Source organism: Asterias rubens, chromosome 5 (genome assembly GCF_902459465.1).
Source record: "Asterias rubens chromosome 5, eAstRub1.3, whole genome shotgun sequence".
Lineage (NCBI taxonomy): Eukaryota > Metazoa > Echinodermata > Asteroidea > Forcipulatida > Asteriidae > Asterias > Asterias rubens.
In genome coordinates this window covers 17,125,540-17,141,989 of record NC_047066.1, presented here as the reverse complement: position 1 = coordinate 17,141,989, position 16,450 = coordinate 17,125,540, and the positions used below count along the sequence as shown (strand labels likewise).

The 16,450-nt window shown below is 40.1% G+C and overlaps 1 protein-coding gene across 1 annotated transcript in view; it reads left to right on the top strand.

Annotated features, from left to right (window-relative positions):
• LOC117290462 overlaps positions 1–12,740 on the top strand; it is a 35,347-nt gene extending 22,607 nt beyond the window's left edge. The window contains exons 3-4 of the mRNA XM_033771877.1: positions 11,261–11,484; positions 12,617–12,740. Of these exons, the coding sequence (XP_033627768.1) occupies positions 11,261–11,484; positions 12,617–12,740 (348 nt within the window). The remainder of the gene's footprint in view (positions 1–11,260; positions 11,485–12,616) is intronic.
• The last annotated feature ends 3,710 nt before the right edge of the window (positions 12,741–16,450 follow it).

Here is a 16,450-nt window from a genome sequence, read left to right as displayed (position 1 = left end):
ACATTTTAGCACCAAGTAACTGCCAAACATCATATAATACAGACAAATTGAGCTTGAACACAGTTGTCTTTCATTTTGGTTGATCTGGATGACAGGTAAATACCCATGCTTTACAATAACGCCAGCTTTTGTTAAATTTGGACACAGCATCGGCACTCCACTTGCGTGCACCCCTTTGAGTCATTATTATAGGGTTTGGAATCGAGATCATCATGATTAGGGATGCCATGATGACTTCCACTCCTTGTCCTCTCCAGTTGGCCAAACAAAGTAACCCTTTTTTACAACCTGAGTTTGAAAAAAAATGAAAGAAACTTTGGTTTAAGAGGAAAGCAATAACAATATTACCTTCATTTTACTTACATTTAATAAGCAATCTAAGTCATGATCTCAAATACAGAAACAGTCTATTACAGATCTTACCTGGTTCCTTTTGCGACAAAATTTACATTTTCTAGGATTCAAACTACCTCTAGCTACCGGGCAACCTCGGTAGTCTAGTTGGTAAGACACTGCTCTAGAATTGCAAGGGTCGTGGGTTCGAATCCCACCCGAGTAACATGCCTGTGATATTTTTTCCCAGGACTCGGGAAAGTACTGAGTATACAGTGCTAACACACATCGGTGTTAATATTCTTTATCCCCGATGCAAATTTAACATCTATTATATTGTTGCAGTACCCGCTGCCAAAACATCAGGATTCGAACTGCCTCTAGCTACCGGGCAACCTCGGTAGTCTAGTTGGTAAGACACTGCTCTAGAATTTCAAGGGTCGTGGGTTCGAATCCCACCCGAGTAACATGCCTGTGATATTTTTTCCCAGGACTCAGGGAAAGTACTGAGGGGACAGGTTGCTAATACACACATCAGTGTATCATGGGTAAAAAACCAAAAGTAATATTCTTTATCCCCGATGCAAATTTAACATCTATTATCAAATTTACATCTGCTCTTTGTTTTCTAAGCCTACAAAAACATGCAAGGAATCTCTTGAAAATAGTGTAAATTCAGGTCTTATGATTGTTTCAAGACAACAAAATGATCACTTACCTATTCACTGCAGCAGAAATGTTGTACACAGTGTGCTACGTGTATGTGCCTGTAGAACTACATTATGGCTTGTTGTAGTATACTGTTATGAAGTCTATGTATACTGTGTACATCATAAAATACAGGTTTTATGCATACTATCACAGAAATGTAAGCCAAACCAACCCAGACACACACTCCTGTGGAAGTTTTAACAATTTATCTTTTTCATAACCTACATGTAGACTAGAGCCATGGCCCACCGTTTGTATATCCACTGTTAAAAGTTATGTCCGAAACAGCAATATGTCCACACAAGTAAAAGTCAATTTTGAACAAAACACTTCAAATTTCAGCATTACTTTTTGGATAATTGGTGCAAATAAATTAACTACACATTATTTGAGACTCAAGAAAAAAGTTTTTTTCTTTTCATCATTCTTAACTTCCCACATTGAAAACTTGGGCCTTTTGGGAGAGAGACTTCAAATGTGGTGATCATTTCGTAGTTTATGCTAAATTAAAGTTTTATTTATTTCACAATGCCAATTTATGTTTTTAGTTAGTTGAATTGATGAACATTAAATATTCACCCCACCCACATACAAAATAAGTTTACATGTAAGTCATAAAAAAATGTTCAAAGCATAAGTGGATTCTGTACATAACAGTTATGTCCGAAATGTTTTTTTTTCCCCAATATATTTTTGAGTGAAAAGTTAAAAAACTTACTAATGGTGTTAATTGTTTTTAAGTATTGTTCTTTAATACACAAAATAAGAAGTGTCATAGTTTCAATGTTATAACTTGCCCCAAAATGTTTATTCTTCCATTGGACACGTTTTGGACATAACTTCTATTTCGGACATAACTCATGTGGACGGAAAGTTCTTAATCCACCTCCCTCGTGGGGTTTAGGGGTAACTGTTTCAGGTGAAGATTTTTATTAATTGACAAGTCAACATCACTTGTTTCATCTATTAACTTGAATGATTTCTTAATTAGGGGTTTTCTGGTTTCCTATGTTACTAATTGAAAGAAACTAGTATCAAGAAAATACCTTAAAATTGGACAGAAAATAGTTATGTCCAAAATGACTCACTAATGACCTTGTTGTGTTTTTATCAGACATAAATCATTGAAGCTATTGTTGTTATCAGCAAGGCATTTCTCCATTAGGCCTATATCATCATGTAACACGCAGTGATAGCTTTGGTAACTAATGTCTTTAGAGGCAGTGGACACTATTGGTAATTGTCAAAGACTAGCCTTCACAGTTGGTGTATCTCAACTTATGCATAAAATAACTAACCTGTGAAAATTTGAGCTCAATCGTTCATCAAAGTTGCGAAATAATAATGAAAGAAGAAAACGCCCTACTGGCATGTAGTTGTGTGCGTTTAGATGGTTGATTTCGAGTCCTCAAGTTCTAAATCTGAGGTCTCGACATCAAATTCGATGAAAATGACTTCTTTCTCGAAAACTATGGCACTTCAGAGGGAGCCGTTTCTCACAATGTTTGATACCATCAACCTCTCCCCATTACTCGTCACCAAGAAAGGTTTTATGCTAATAATTATTTTGAGTTACTACCAATACTGTCCACTGCCTTTCAAAGGCAAGTGAAACAAAAAATATAGTTTTCTGATTGAACGGGTTTCCGTCCACAAATCGGCCTTTTACCAACATTCTGAAAATCTTGGAAAGCAATTATGAGAAAGTTGTTGCTACTGTAGGTACCTCTAGGTGGGTACTTCAAATGGATGCTTTAGTTATCTTGACATGATGTTTAGTTTATGTGCTACAATGCTAAAAGGGCATTCTAGCTAATTAGTGCCGTTCAGTGAATTTTCACCAATTTAGTGTTGTACATGGTAGCAGGCTGGGCGGCTCGCAACAACTAAAAATTTCTGCCCAGTACTTTGAGCAAAATGCACTGTGCTGCCCAGCACAGGATTTTCCAGAGTAAATCTAAAAATTGTAGACTGTGCATTGAACTCAGACAAAGCTGATAAAAGGTGACTGCTTAGATTGGCAAGATGCTCTTCTATTTCAAGTTCCTGTCCACCAAATAAGATCTTAGGAGTAGGTGAGAATAAATCAGGAAGCACCTTAGTTATTTTTATGCCAATGTTGAGAGACAGCCCCAGACGTGCTTATTAAAAGCATCAATGCTTATTAAAAGCATCAAATTGGCCCAAAACAGCTCTAGTTTACCCAACAAAAACTGGTCTTAAAAGCTTGTGGTATTTATACGATTTCGAACACATTTCCAAGTACCATGAACTGAAAACTAGCAAGGGCCCTGATGATGGGAACATACTAAAATCGACTACAGGATCCTGGATTGGTCGTGGCTGTTTTATGTATAAATAATCGATTAATAAAAACAGATTTCAAATATTCAAATTTTCAGATATGAAGTTAGGATGGTCCTAGCCTCTGAGCATTTCTTTTTATTTTATGGTATCAAAACTTCGCTGTTTTGAAAGCACTTGCAAACGTAAATGAGTTTGAGTTAGTTGCTGCTCATAGTTTCTTCCACTATTGGCTCACTTTAAACCCCAACAACAAAACAGTCTTCACAAAAGCAGCATTCGCACCTCTGTTGTGGTTTGTTATAATTAGCTGACTCATCCAAACAAGCCTGATCTCTACATTTTCAACATTGCCAAACAATGGCGGACCAACGCCTCACTAAACATCTCCTTGTGTGTGCATTGTCTGCTATGCTCCTTGCTGGGTCTGACATTGTAAAAGAGAACACAAGCAGAAAGGTTTTATATAGGACACTTCCAGCTACTGGTTGCCAGTGTTCTCGTAATGCCTCTCTGCTTTCAAGAGCCAAATAAAGTACTTACAACAACGCAGTTCTGATGATCAAATAAAATAAAAATCCCTATCGTGGAAACTTCTTCAATTGTTAACTGCATTTATCCCTATACGGCGAAAATACAACATAGGGAAGGTCGGACATTTTTAACTTGTAAAAACAAATGCTCCCCAATACTCAAATGCCGGCATTCTTATAAGACGAAATACGGATTTGTTTTAAACAAAACAAAAGTTTTGAACCGCAGTTTATCCCAAAACGGCAAAAATATAACAAAGGGGAGGTCGGACATTCTTAACTTATTAAAAAATCTTCTCCAACACTCGAATGCCAGCATTGTTAACCGACGGAAAACGGACATTTTTGTAATAATAAAACAGTTTTTAACTGCATTTATCCCACAACGGCAACAATATTACGAAAGAGGGGAGTTCAACTTCCCCAGTGTTAAAAAAATGATCCCAATACTCGAATGCCGACATTATTAAAAAAACGGGAAGGGGAAGTAAACCTTGGACGGGAATAAACCTACATGTAGGACGGGGAAATAAACCTAGTACGGGAATAAACCTGGCGGGGAAATAGACCTGGGACGGGGAAATGCTTGGGGAGGAAATAAAGGGAAATAAACCTATGACAGGGAATAAACCTGGGACGGAAATAAACCTGGGACGGGGAAATGAACCTGGTACTGTGAAATAAACCTAGGACGGGAATAAACTTGGAGACGGGGAAATATACCTGGGACGGGGAAATATTATGGGAAAAAGAAAAAGGGGAAACAACCCAGGACGGCGAAATAATTATTACGGGACCGAGAAAAAAAAACTGGAAGTGGAAATAAACCTGGGACGGGGAAATGCTTAGGGAGAAAAAAAAAAACAGGAAGGGGAAATAAACCTTGGACAGGGAATGGGAAAAAACCTGGGACGGGGAAATAAACCTGGGACAGGAATAAACCTGAGGGACAGAAAAAAGAGAAAACAACCCAGGACGGCAAATAATCATTACGGGACCGAGAAAAAACCCGAAGTGGAAATAAATTGGGTCGGGGAAATAAACTTGGTACCGGGAAATGCTAAGGGATAAAAAAAAAACAGGAAGGGAAATATACCTAGGACGGGGGAATAAACCTTGGACGGGGAAATAAACCTAGGACAGGAAATAAACCTAGGACAGGAAATAAACCTGGGACGGGAAATAAACCTGGGACGGAAATAAACCTGGGATGGGGAAATAAACCTTGGACGGGAATAAACCCGAGACGGGAAATAAGAAAAAAGGGAAAACAACCCAGGACGGCGAAATAATTAAGTGGAAATAAACCTGGTACGGGGAAATGCTAAGGGAGAAAAAAAAAAACAGGAAGGGAAATATACCTAGGACGGGGAATAAACCTTGGACGGGAAATAAACCTGTTCTGTCAACATGGAAATGTAATACATTCGTTTTTATAACAAAGATGTGTTACACATTTCAAAAACCTTTCTGTGTAGCCCCTCTAGAGAAGCTGTATGGCATCGTCTTCAATTGGGTGTTATTTTTCAATCAGAAATCAACGTTTGTCTTCACGGGTCAGTGATCCTCGAAGACCCCTGGAAACCCCTCGCTTCCCAGTTATTTCTACAGCTATGTGGATCGTGTGGTTTGCGTGCGAGGGATTTGACTTTTCGAGGGGTAAAATTTGCCCTCATTAAAACTTGATAAAACTCGACCTCGCTTGTCTCGCTCGAATGTTTTTGGGGTACTGCCTCGAGATCACCACTGTACAAGCAATTTTGGGCTAAGAAGGATGCAGGCTCGTTTGGGTGGAAATCTACCGCCCGATCGGTGACTGTTTGTCTGTTGCACTGGGGCAGGGTTGAATATATTTCTACTGGGGGTGGAAGAACATAAAATAATGTGACTATAACACAGTTCTGAACTCTTAAATTGCCCCTGGGCAATCTTCTTTAATGCCTCCTGGGCAACTCACTTTCTCATTATTAGCTGTTCCGACCTACCGTCGGAACAGGTATTGTTTTCGTCGAGATTTTTATTATTTTTATTATTAGCTGTTCCGATCCAGTCGGAACAGCTATTGTTTTTGTTGAGATTTTTATTATTTTTATTATTATTATTCTTTGTTTCTCGCCAAAACCCCATTGCATTTGTACACGTTTTTCTTTAAGCCTAATCTCCTAAAGTATAATACGAAAGAGTGAGTTTATTATACCAAATTGAAGCTTAGAACATAAGCTTTACTTAAAATGTAAAAAAATGTTAAAATTCTTAAATAATTAACCACGTGACCCTCAATTGCATATTTAATTGGGAAATCTTTGTAGCACCATATCTCAAGAAGTACTCGTCCGATTCCTACCCTGCTTGTAGTTAAAGACTCCTTGGGGATTGGAGATTAATTTGGAAAAACCGTGACCTCAAGTTGACCTCTACTTCCGGGTCAACAGGAAGTGGGACCATATCTCAAGTACTATACAACTGATTTTCAAACCTTCTTTAGTTTTAGACCCCTTAGGCGTTATAAATAAACTTTGAAAATCTGTGACCTCAAGTTGACCTCTACTTCCGGGTCAACCGGAAGTGGGACCATATCTCAAGAAGTACACGGCCGACTTTTAAACTGTTTGTAGTGATAAACTCCTTGGGGATTGGAGGTTAATTTTGAAAAACCGTGACCTCAAGTTGACCTCTACTTTCGGGTCAACCGGAAGTATGACCATATCTCAAGTACTATACAACCGATTTTCAATATTTTTTCAGTTTTAGACCGCTTAGGCGTTGAAAATAACTTTGAAAAACTATGAACTCAAGTTGACCTCTACTTTCGGATCAACCGGAAGTGGGACCAAATCTTAAGAAGCACAGGGCCGATTTATATACTGTTTGTAGATTAATTTTGAAAAACCGTGACCCCAAGTTGACCTCTACTTCCGGGTCAACCCAAAGTGTGGCAATATCGATTTTCAAACTGTTCTCAGTTAGAGACTCCTTGGGCATTGGAGATTAGCCTTAGGTTACCATGACCCCATGTTGACCTCTACTTCAGCATTTTCTTCCTTTTTCTAATGATAGACTCCTTGGTCATTTTTAGCTCATAATCCAAGCAAAAGAACACGGAACAGCTTTGTGTTTGTTCACAAACACCTAATGTCTAGTTAAATAGTTGAAATTGCAGTTCTTCTCGTTCTATCCCTTATAATCGGGGCCTTTTATCTCTTATAACAAATCATGTTTTCCCGAGTGCCTTCCTCGCAAGCCCATCCACTATGCAGTGGCAAATTTAACAAAATGCACGCGCAAGCACGCCGATTATTTTGCTGTGTTTCTATATTCAAGTCTCCAAATTAGCTAACATACTCAACAGATAATGAACGGCTACTCGTCAACCCAGAGGGTCAACTCACGGTCAATCTCTGTGATCGACGCTTGGCCATCCAAGTTCTCTGCGAACTCAACTATCAGCTGCCACTTCGTCACAACTATTCTGAAAAGGATACTCATTCTCAGCAACACAATCGTAAGCAAACAATTCACGCAGCAATTAAATCAATATCCACACGATATACTGGACCGCAACGAAACAATGCACTCAAGAAGTTACACAATAAATTAATAACAGAACCCAGACATAAGATTGGAGACAGCACGCAATGAGAGTTTCGCTGGATAAAAATAGCAAATAACTCACCCAAATTCTGGCTGGAAATAGCGTCCAAACACAAAGATCAAATAAATTATCAGCACAAAATCAATCCCGTATTTCGCCTGCCGAAGACGAACTTTCTTATTCTGTTTCCAAAAGACACTATTTCAACGCTAATCCCCAAAATAACACTTGTTGCTTGTTCGCTTGCCAAAAACACTCTGGCGGATTCCCAGGCAGCAGCCCAAAAAAACATACCGCTGTGCGAGCATGATCACCCCTCATGGACACTCAGACCCCGCCCAACCAACCCGTGATTGGCTGCAGCCTGCGTGTCCCTGCCTAGCGACAAGCCCGCTGCTACCAGAGTGGTCACTAAGACCCGCCACTCCCGCTGCTGACCTCTCCGACCATGTTACACATAACACAATTTCGTGGCCCTTACCAAATAAGGCAGATTAGACCACACAATCTCGTCACAATACCTACATAATTCAACTATATTCAAAAATTCTGTGGAATCTTGTTACAATTTTAATCCTTAAACGATATGATAAATCAGACTTTTAAAACTAAACATCTTTGTTCTGTGGTGGGCTTTGACTCGTAGTGTGTGTCTAGTGACTGCAGGTGTTCATTTACATTTACACTACATAAAGTTTTACAAGTTTCAAGTCACCAATGGCACGAGCTCTAGTCAAATGTGCTTCTAGGTAGCCCAGACGGGAATTAGCAACTCATTTGTGCGTCTGTTTACTGCTACACATTTGATGCAGTACCAACATTACTTTGACCCACCTTGATAAGAGCGCACAAAAGACGCATGCATCTCGGCATGATCAAACAGCATGATGAACGACTGTTTTCCATGATGTAGAGAAAGTGTCGGAACAATAGGGTTAACCACTCAGCTTCCCGAATTCAAACGACAATAAATAATATGTGGTTGACAAGTTCTTGCATTTGGTACTAATTTATTGTAACAAAACAGCTCCAACACCAATTAATCCATATGTACACTTGCGCAATAACTGATATGTATAACCCCAACATCTTCCTCGAGCTCGAATAAAACCAATGATTATCCCTAGTCCCACTTAGGCTCCACAAATAAAGGCAAAATAGCAAATTATTTACAAAATTGAGGATGGCTATTCCCCACCACTGTTCTTCAAATTAAGTCGTTCTTCACTTCCTAAACTGAAATAACGTCTTGTTGATTCCCTTCACCTTTGGACGAACTCCACTTTACTCACAATAACACAACTCCGTACCTCAGTAATTGCACATCAAACAATTCCTCAGTAGGATATTAAATACTTGGCCGAGGGGAATTCATTCTTGTGCTGTACTCAAACTTGCCCATCCTGCAAATATTGCATCAATGATGGTGGGCGTACGTTCCCCCTCGCCATACTAAATCTGATTATTATACCGTCTCACTTCCACTCCTTCCACGGGTGTTGGTTGATGTACCACAAATGAAAATTACACTTGGGTGCGCCTTGCGCCCGCCCTTCACACTCCGAAAAGGCCATGGTTGTCTCCCTTGCCAAGGTCCAAAAAGATTGGGTTGATAAGCCAAACCCTCGGCACTCAGCTAGCATAATATTAATCTGGTTGCAAAAATAGAATCTGGCTTGCAGAAAAAGTTTCCTTATTTTCACTGGTTTTAAAGGGAAGGTAAACTCTTGGTAATTGTCAAAGACCAGTCTTCTCACTTGGTGTATCTCAATGTCAAAGACCAGTCTCCTCACTTGGTGTATCTCAACGTATGCATAAAATAACAAACCTGTGAAAATTTGAGATCAATTGGTCATCGGAGTTGGGAGAAAATGATGAAAGAAAAAACACCCTTGTTGGACGAATTTGTGTGCTTTCAGAAAGGAATAAAAGACGTCTAGCTAAAAGTCTTTTATTATTTCAGTGAGAAATTACCTCTATTTCAAAATCTATGCTACTTCAGAGGGAGCCGTTTCTCACACTGTTTTATACTATCAACAGCTCTCCAATGCTGTTACCAAGTCAGTTTTTACGTTAATATTTGTTTTGAGTAATTACCAAATGTGTACCTTCCCTTTAAGGAACAGCTCGTACAGGTACATGTATACGTGTGCATTGTGAATAATTAATATTGACCCCCATACAACCATGGCCAACTGGGTCTTAGCACCAAGCCCTTCATGAATATTGACACAAAGTTAAAAAGAACTTCAACAAATTTATGCAGGATCTCTGAAGGAAAGGAATGAATATTCATAAAACATCCAGGTGTTTGCATTTTTTTTGACAGAAAGCAAGGCATGCAGTACTGAAAAATAGTGCAGCGGGAGCAATGTGTTTATGAGTATAAGAATTTTGCATGAAATAATTGGAAGAAGTTTAAAATTTAAAGTCTGCCGCATGTCTTCCAACTCCTGAAAATTTGAGTTTTTTGTTTCTCCACTCGCCTATAAATGTATTGTTGCACGGAACATGGAATCACCAGCATTTTAATAAGCTTAAGAAAGCTTAATTTATGCAAATAAATGCATATTTCCCCTGCTTACTTTTTTCTAGTTTTTGGAATGTTGTTTGAGAAGATTTCCGGGGACACTTGCAAAAAAAATCATTTCTGTTGCAATTTTGTTTTAGGTCAAACCATAGATTGACTAGACTATAGGCTGTGGTGCGCTTGCGATGGGTAGAAGGATTGGTGACGTGGAGCCGGGTAGCTGGAAGTCCCCTGGGATACCCGGCTCACAGGGCCCGCCCTCTTCGGGTTTTACTCGTTGCTCAGGCGTCCCAGTCACCTAGGTTTTCTCCGAGAGGGCCTCAGACCCGGGACCAATCTTCGCACAAGAGACAGAAGACCAAGAAAGACCGTCATGCCCGACATTCACCGTCAAGCTCTGACGTGCTTCCAGAGCGGCAAGTGTCGCCGGGGTAACAAGCTGCTCCCCCGGGACATTCAGAGCCCTCGGAGGTCTGCGTCGGTGACACTTCATCGCCGGGCTCGGAGCCCTTCAACCAGCCCCAGTAGCCTCAGTCAGCTGCGTCGGCTGGCGGACTCCCAAAGGAGGGGAGACTTCCGTTCCCCTTCTTTAGTCAGTGTGCATGGGTCTACCCAATCAAAGGTTAAACATCCCAGCAAGACGAAGAAAGCTGGTGCTGGGGCGATAACCAGGAGAAGTTGGGCTAGGGGTGGCTCCAATCAGGAGTGCACCATACCCTCTCTCAACCCGGCCTTGGGGGGTCGCTGCAGCCGGAGGGCATCCTCTCTCTACACGGCTCGGCTTACCCACCCCTTGCTGGCCATGTGGTTTCCCCCACGATGGTCGTTGATGGGTTTTTGTAGGGCCGCCTCACATCATCCTGTTCACCCTCATCCTGAAACAACTTCACTCAACGAATCATCTTTAAGCTGATGCTCATTATCCACAATATATTTTAGAACTACTTCAAGTTTACACTCCATCAAGGATTCTTTGATCCAGTACCAATGATGCTAATGAACCCAAGTCTCTACACTCCTGGGGTGACAGGTCTTTTTCTTCAGCTGCCCAATGCATCTGGAACTCTCAATCTTAGACCTTGTCTTTTTACCACAAAATTAAAATACCTCAAAACTTATCTTATGTCACAGGTGTTTAAGTACCATTTTGTTGTTTTCTTTAGTGGTTCTTTCTTTTACTGCGCCTTGAACACCCAGCAGGTTGGATAATTGTGCATTACAGGTCTTTATTTCATTATTTTTATTAATTTATTTCAGAAGATAATTAATCAGTGCAACTCCCCACCCAAGCTTTCCGCGGGAGTTTCAAATTCAGGATATCAACAAATCGAGGGCTGTTCTTTAAGACCTCAGGAATCGAACCCATCAGATTCTTGTCAGCATTCTACAACATCTTTGTACAAAAATACCAGACATGATGTCCCCGAAGAAAAGGCAACAAATGATGTCATGACAGTCAAACGAGAACAACAAATGTTGAGGTATTATATGTACAATTTAAGTCCTGTATAAACTAAAAAAATCCATTGTGTGATTCAGGTGTTATGTTTTGATCTAATGTAATTTGACACCTCTTGGCATTGCCATGATGTCATTGTTTAGTTGTGCCACATCACGCGATACGCACAACGCGCACAGCATTCCCTTACAAGGAGTTGTTTACTTGACTGGGCCTTACATACCATTTCATAGCTGGAGGGTCGTTGTGTTGAAAGAAATCATTGACAAATTTAAATTTTTGCATTTATTTTACTTTTTGATCATAAGTGTTGATGTTTTTTGACCCAAAAGGCATTTATGAATGGGAATCAAAGTGTGTTGAATCGGTTATCAACTAGTGGTTTAAACCTGCCGAGGCCTGGTTCTTGATAACTTACCTCAACTTCGTCTCGGTAAAATTATCAAGAACCAGGCCTCGTTGGGTTTAAACCACTAGTTGAAAACCTCTTCACCACACATTGGTTCCCTTAGTTATGTAGCGTTTGTGCAGTGTTTAAAGTTGTTCTGATGATGCAAAGATTGTAAAATTCATGAGTAATTAACATGATAAATGTTGAAAAAAGTTACCTTTGATAATAGTTTAATTGCGCACTCGACAGTGTCATCATGGTTTCATGAAAAATTAACAATCTTCAAATTGAGGTTCAATTGCCTGGTGAACTTCAAGACTCAATTCTATTTCAATCTTGAGTAATGTTGTACAGATGAGTTGATTGGATAAAAAAGAAGAAGAAGAAGAACAAAAAATGACAAAGAAGAGTTTTTCAAGTATGTATTGCATGACCACCTAAAAAACACAGAACAAAAACTAGAGGAGCTTGAAGCCTGATCATTTCTAGTTTTGTATGAATGCACTTATAGTAGTTTCATTGATTCAAGACCTAGGTTTCTAGATGGCCCTCTGCAAAGTTATATTATTTTCCCCAAAGCCGCTGTTTTGTGACTTGCTAATTATTTGAATGGAAATTAATAAAACAAACAAACAAACAAACAAACAATAAATGGGAAAAGGGAGATAACCTTGTCTAAAATGACCATTTAGGACCAAGTCATCACCCTTTATTTTATTATTAAAAAAAAATTAAACTTTGCTGTATTTTTTTCTTCTTATAGAACAAGTGTAATCAACAGTTTTCAGAGCTCAGGCACACCTGATCCAAGTGCATTAGTAGAAGTATCTATTCTTGAATGTCAGCAACACTGGAAAACAGAGTTAAAGGTAAATTTATACATTTGAATGCACAACTCAAGTGCCTGAAATGGCACTACGCACTAATCAAGTGCCAACCAGGTGCTAATTTAGTCTTCACTGATGCCTGCAATATGGCATTCAACAAATAAATACTATTATTAAAACATTCAAACATCGCAGTCATAGGCTAAGAAATAAAGTTTAAAAGACTCTGTGTGAGAGCTATGGACGGCCAGTCGGTGCAGTGGTTTGGCAGTCAGCGAGCTCCCCAACTTTACTCTTGGGGAAGTGCCTGCCAGGCAATATCGCTAAGATTTTACACACAATAGCGCCCTCCACCCTCCTTCCTTCAATGTCCCATGACATGCTTGCCACGAAGTCTACCTCTTTCCTATGAGCCCTACCAAATGTAAGCACCCAAGAACCGAGTATACTCCAGTACAGCCCTTTAGTTGCCATCGAGGCACGGAGGGAAGCTCGCTCGTTTGTCAATCAAACGAGGGCGCCTCTCGAGACGAGGGATCCCACGTTCAGTTGGGAAGCAGCTATACGAGACAAACGAGAGAGGACCCGCGAAACCATCGAGTTCCCACGAAATGAACCTGCACATGCAAGGACAATTTCAGGGATCCTCTTCTTAGCAGTGAAATTAAATTACAACATTTTGAAAATATATTCGCTGTATTGCAAAGATTTGCAGTGAAATGACAGGTTGATAAGATTAGGTAATGTCAGCAGTGAATACTGTTGCCTGTTCATTTAGTTTAAGTTAAGGACGTAAAACGAAAGGAAATAATTACATGCAGTAAACACAAGGAGTGTCAGTATTGATCAATAATGAGAGCAGAGCTGCTTACAAAGCAAAACATTGAAGCGTTGTTATACTTTGTAACAAGTTGCAACAAAGTGTAGCAATTTTATAATGTAGTTACAGTTGCAGCACATCTAAAGGGGAAGTTGTCTGTTAGGCTAGAAGTGGCTGGCTCCAAACTCCTGTCTGTTATAGCCTTTTGAGATGTTCCAATATTGTTTGTTAAAATAGTAAGAATTTTCGATGAACTCCCATGTTGTTAATAATAAACGCTGTTAAGGAACATTAACCATGGCACTCGAAGCAGTCAATATTTGTATAATACAGAAAAGAAAATCCCGTGGATTTGGGGGGATTCTAGTACAGAAAATAGCTCACCTACAAATGCAGAGTAGCACCGTTAAACCGCACCGCAAGATAGGGAGGGAATAGCTGACATGCAGTGTATAGGACCACTGATTTTCCATTTCAGAAAAGTGCAAATTCCGTTTGACAAAAACATGAACTCCGTTTCAGGCACAACAAATTCTGTTTCATGTTTTTTAATTAGATTAAAGGTTGTTTAATACCCAGGGAGACACTTATAAACATAAATTTTGGATAAGTTGCACTGCTGACTTCCTAAATGTTAATTTGAACCATAGAGCTACATATATTGACTAGAGCGCTAACGTGCTCTGCGTTTTGAAGCCACCCTGGGCGCAGACATGTTTGATGTGTTGCGTGAATTCGAAATTTTAAGAGAACACACATTGCCGCGATTATTTTACATTCTGCGTGTGCGTATACGTACACAACTGTCCACTCGCGTACGTCCGCGCTACGAAAACAGTAACTTCGACTTGGTTGCCGTACTAAAAAAAGGTAAACGCGCCTTTTAATCATGACGCACATGACGCTCGCAGTTTGTGCTCTTATCAGCAGATTGTGCGTTCACATTTACTGCATTTTTTGCTTCGATGGCACATAACAAAGAACAGACGCACGATCATGCAAATAGCCGTACAATTGCCGTACAAAATTTCAAGCTACTGTAATGGTTTGTACATAAACATGGATGCGCCCACACGGCTTCAAAACCTTAGTGCGTGTATAACGGGGTGTTAGCGCTCTAGTCAATATATACAGCTCTATGATTTGAACTGACATTTTTCAAAAAAAAACACTAAAAAAGATTTTTTTATTTTTATTTAATTTTCTGCTGATCGATGCATTAGAAACATGTGGCTGCAGTATCAACGCACATGATGTTATAGACTTGACTCCAAGTCTAAAAACTGCAGTTGTTTCTCTGCATCAGCCACATTGCATGCATTGTAGGCTAATGACGGAAGTGTATCCACAAGAGGGCGCTGTTTTAGCATGATCACAGACTTGGGACCAAGTCTATGGACGTGACCGTTCTCCCTCCACAAACAAAATGTCAGCCATTTTGTTTTTCGCTTTGGCGACAGAATGTTGACAGTTTACGGTTTTATTTTAGACCTTTCCGAGATGAAAAAACATTGTATGTGTTCTTATGGATCATAGGTAAGCTAGTTTGTGTATTATTGTTGGTAAAAGGGAGGGAGAAAATGCAATTTGGGTGAAACAAAAATGTAAAAATTGTGCCGTGAATAATGCCCTCCGCAACGTGTGTACTGGGTGGAAATTGGAATAGAATGATCCACGATTACGATCTCGTACTTTTTAATGGTCTGATTTCTGATGCTTTTTTAGTTTGACAAAAAGATCCTTAATAGAGAATGCAATTGCAATAGTTTTGGCCTGAAGAACACGAAAAAAGAAAAAAAAAATCTTATTTTTTTCTTTTCTTTTTCCTAAAACTGAAATACCGTTTTCCGTTTCAAAGGGCGCATTCCGTCCGTTTTCCGCGATCGCGGAAAATCAGTGGCCCAAAGTGTAGTGCCCAGGGTGTACACATCTTAACTAATTATGCCTGAATACAAATGAAAAACAGGAGTTGTTAAAGGCAGTGGACACTATTGGTAATTACTCAAAATAATTATTCGCATAAAACCTTACTTGGTGACGAGTAATGAGGAGAGGTTGATGGTATAAAACATTGTGAGAAACGGCACCCTCTGAAGTGACCTAGTTGTAGAGAAAGACGTAATTTTTCACGAATTTGATTTCAAGACCTCAGATTTAGAACTTAAGGTCTCGAAATCAACCATCTAAACGCACACAACTTCGTGTGACAAGGGTGACTTCGTGTGACAAATTTTCACAGGTTTGTTATTTTATGCTTATGTTGAGATACACCAACTGTGAAGGCTAGTCTTTGACAATTACCAATAGTGTCCACTACCTTTAAGACATACCAGTTTGCTGTGCTTAAGGTGCTCTTACGAGGTCAGGTCGGCAGTTTTTCTGTGTCTCCGGGCTGTTGACTGTGCTGCTGAGTGTAGGACTTGTCTGCCCATGCGGCCGTACGACTGCAGCACATCTCGTAGTTAGCAGGAGGTGAATGTTGATGGGTTTTTCCTGCAGGCTGCTGCATAATCTCTGGAATGGCCACCCCCTGAAAAAGAGCTAAAGAGGTAGTTATACTCCTTGTTTGGTGAGCTCGGATAGGAACCTGGTTAGCTTTTGGAGTTTGGTCCCGAGCCTTTAATGCCTCTCCACTCATTTTTGGCGTACTTGAGGCTTGCAGAGAGGGTCTACTCATAGCCAGCTGAGATGTCATATGCATCTGTGGTGGCTGAGAATGAACCTGGGCGGATATTGGTGCCGCTAACGGTTCTTCCAGAGCCGGTAGAATGGGTATGGCCATAGTAGATGCATGTCGCACCTGTGTCGGCCTATGATGAACCTGAGACACTTTCCGCGCCGTTAACGGTTCGCCTGACAGAGCTGATGCTGGTTGGTCTCCGTATGCTCTACTTGGAGGACCAGGCATTGACCCAGGAGGTTGAGTGGCAGCAGGCCCTGGAGTTGTTAT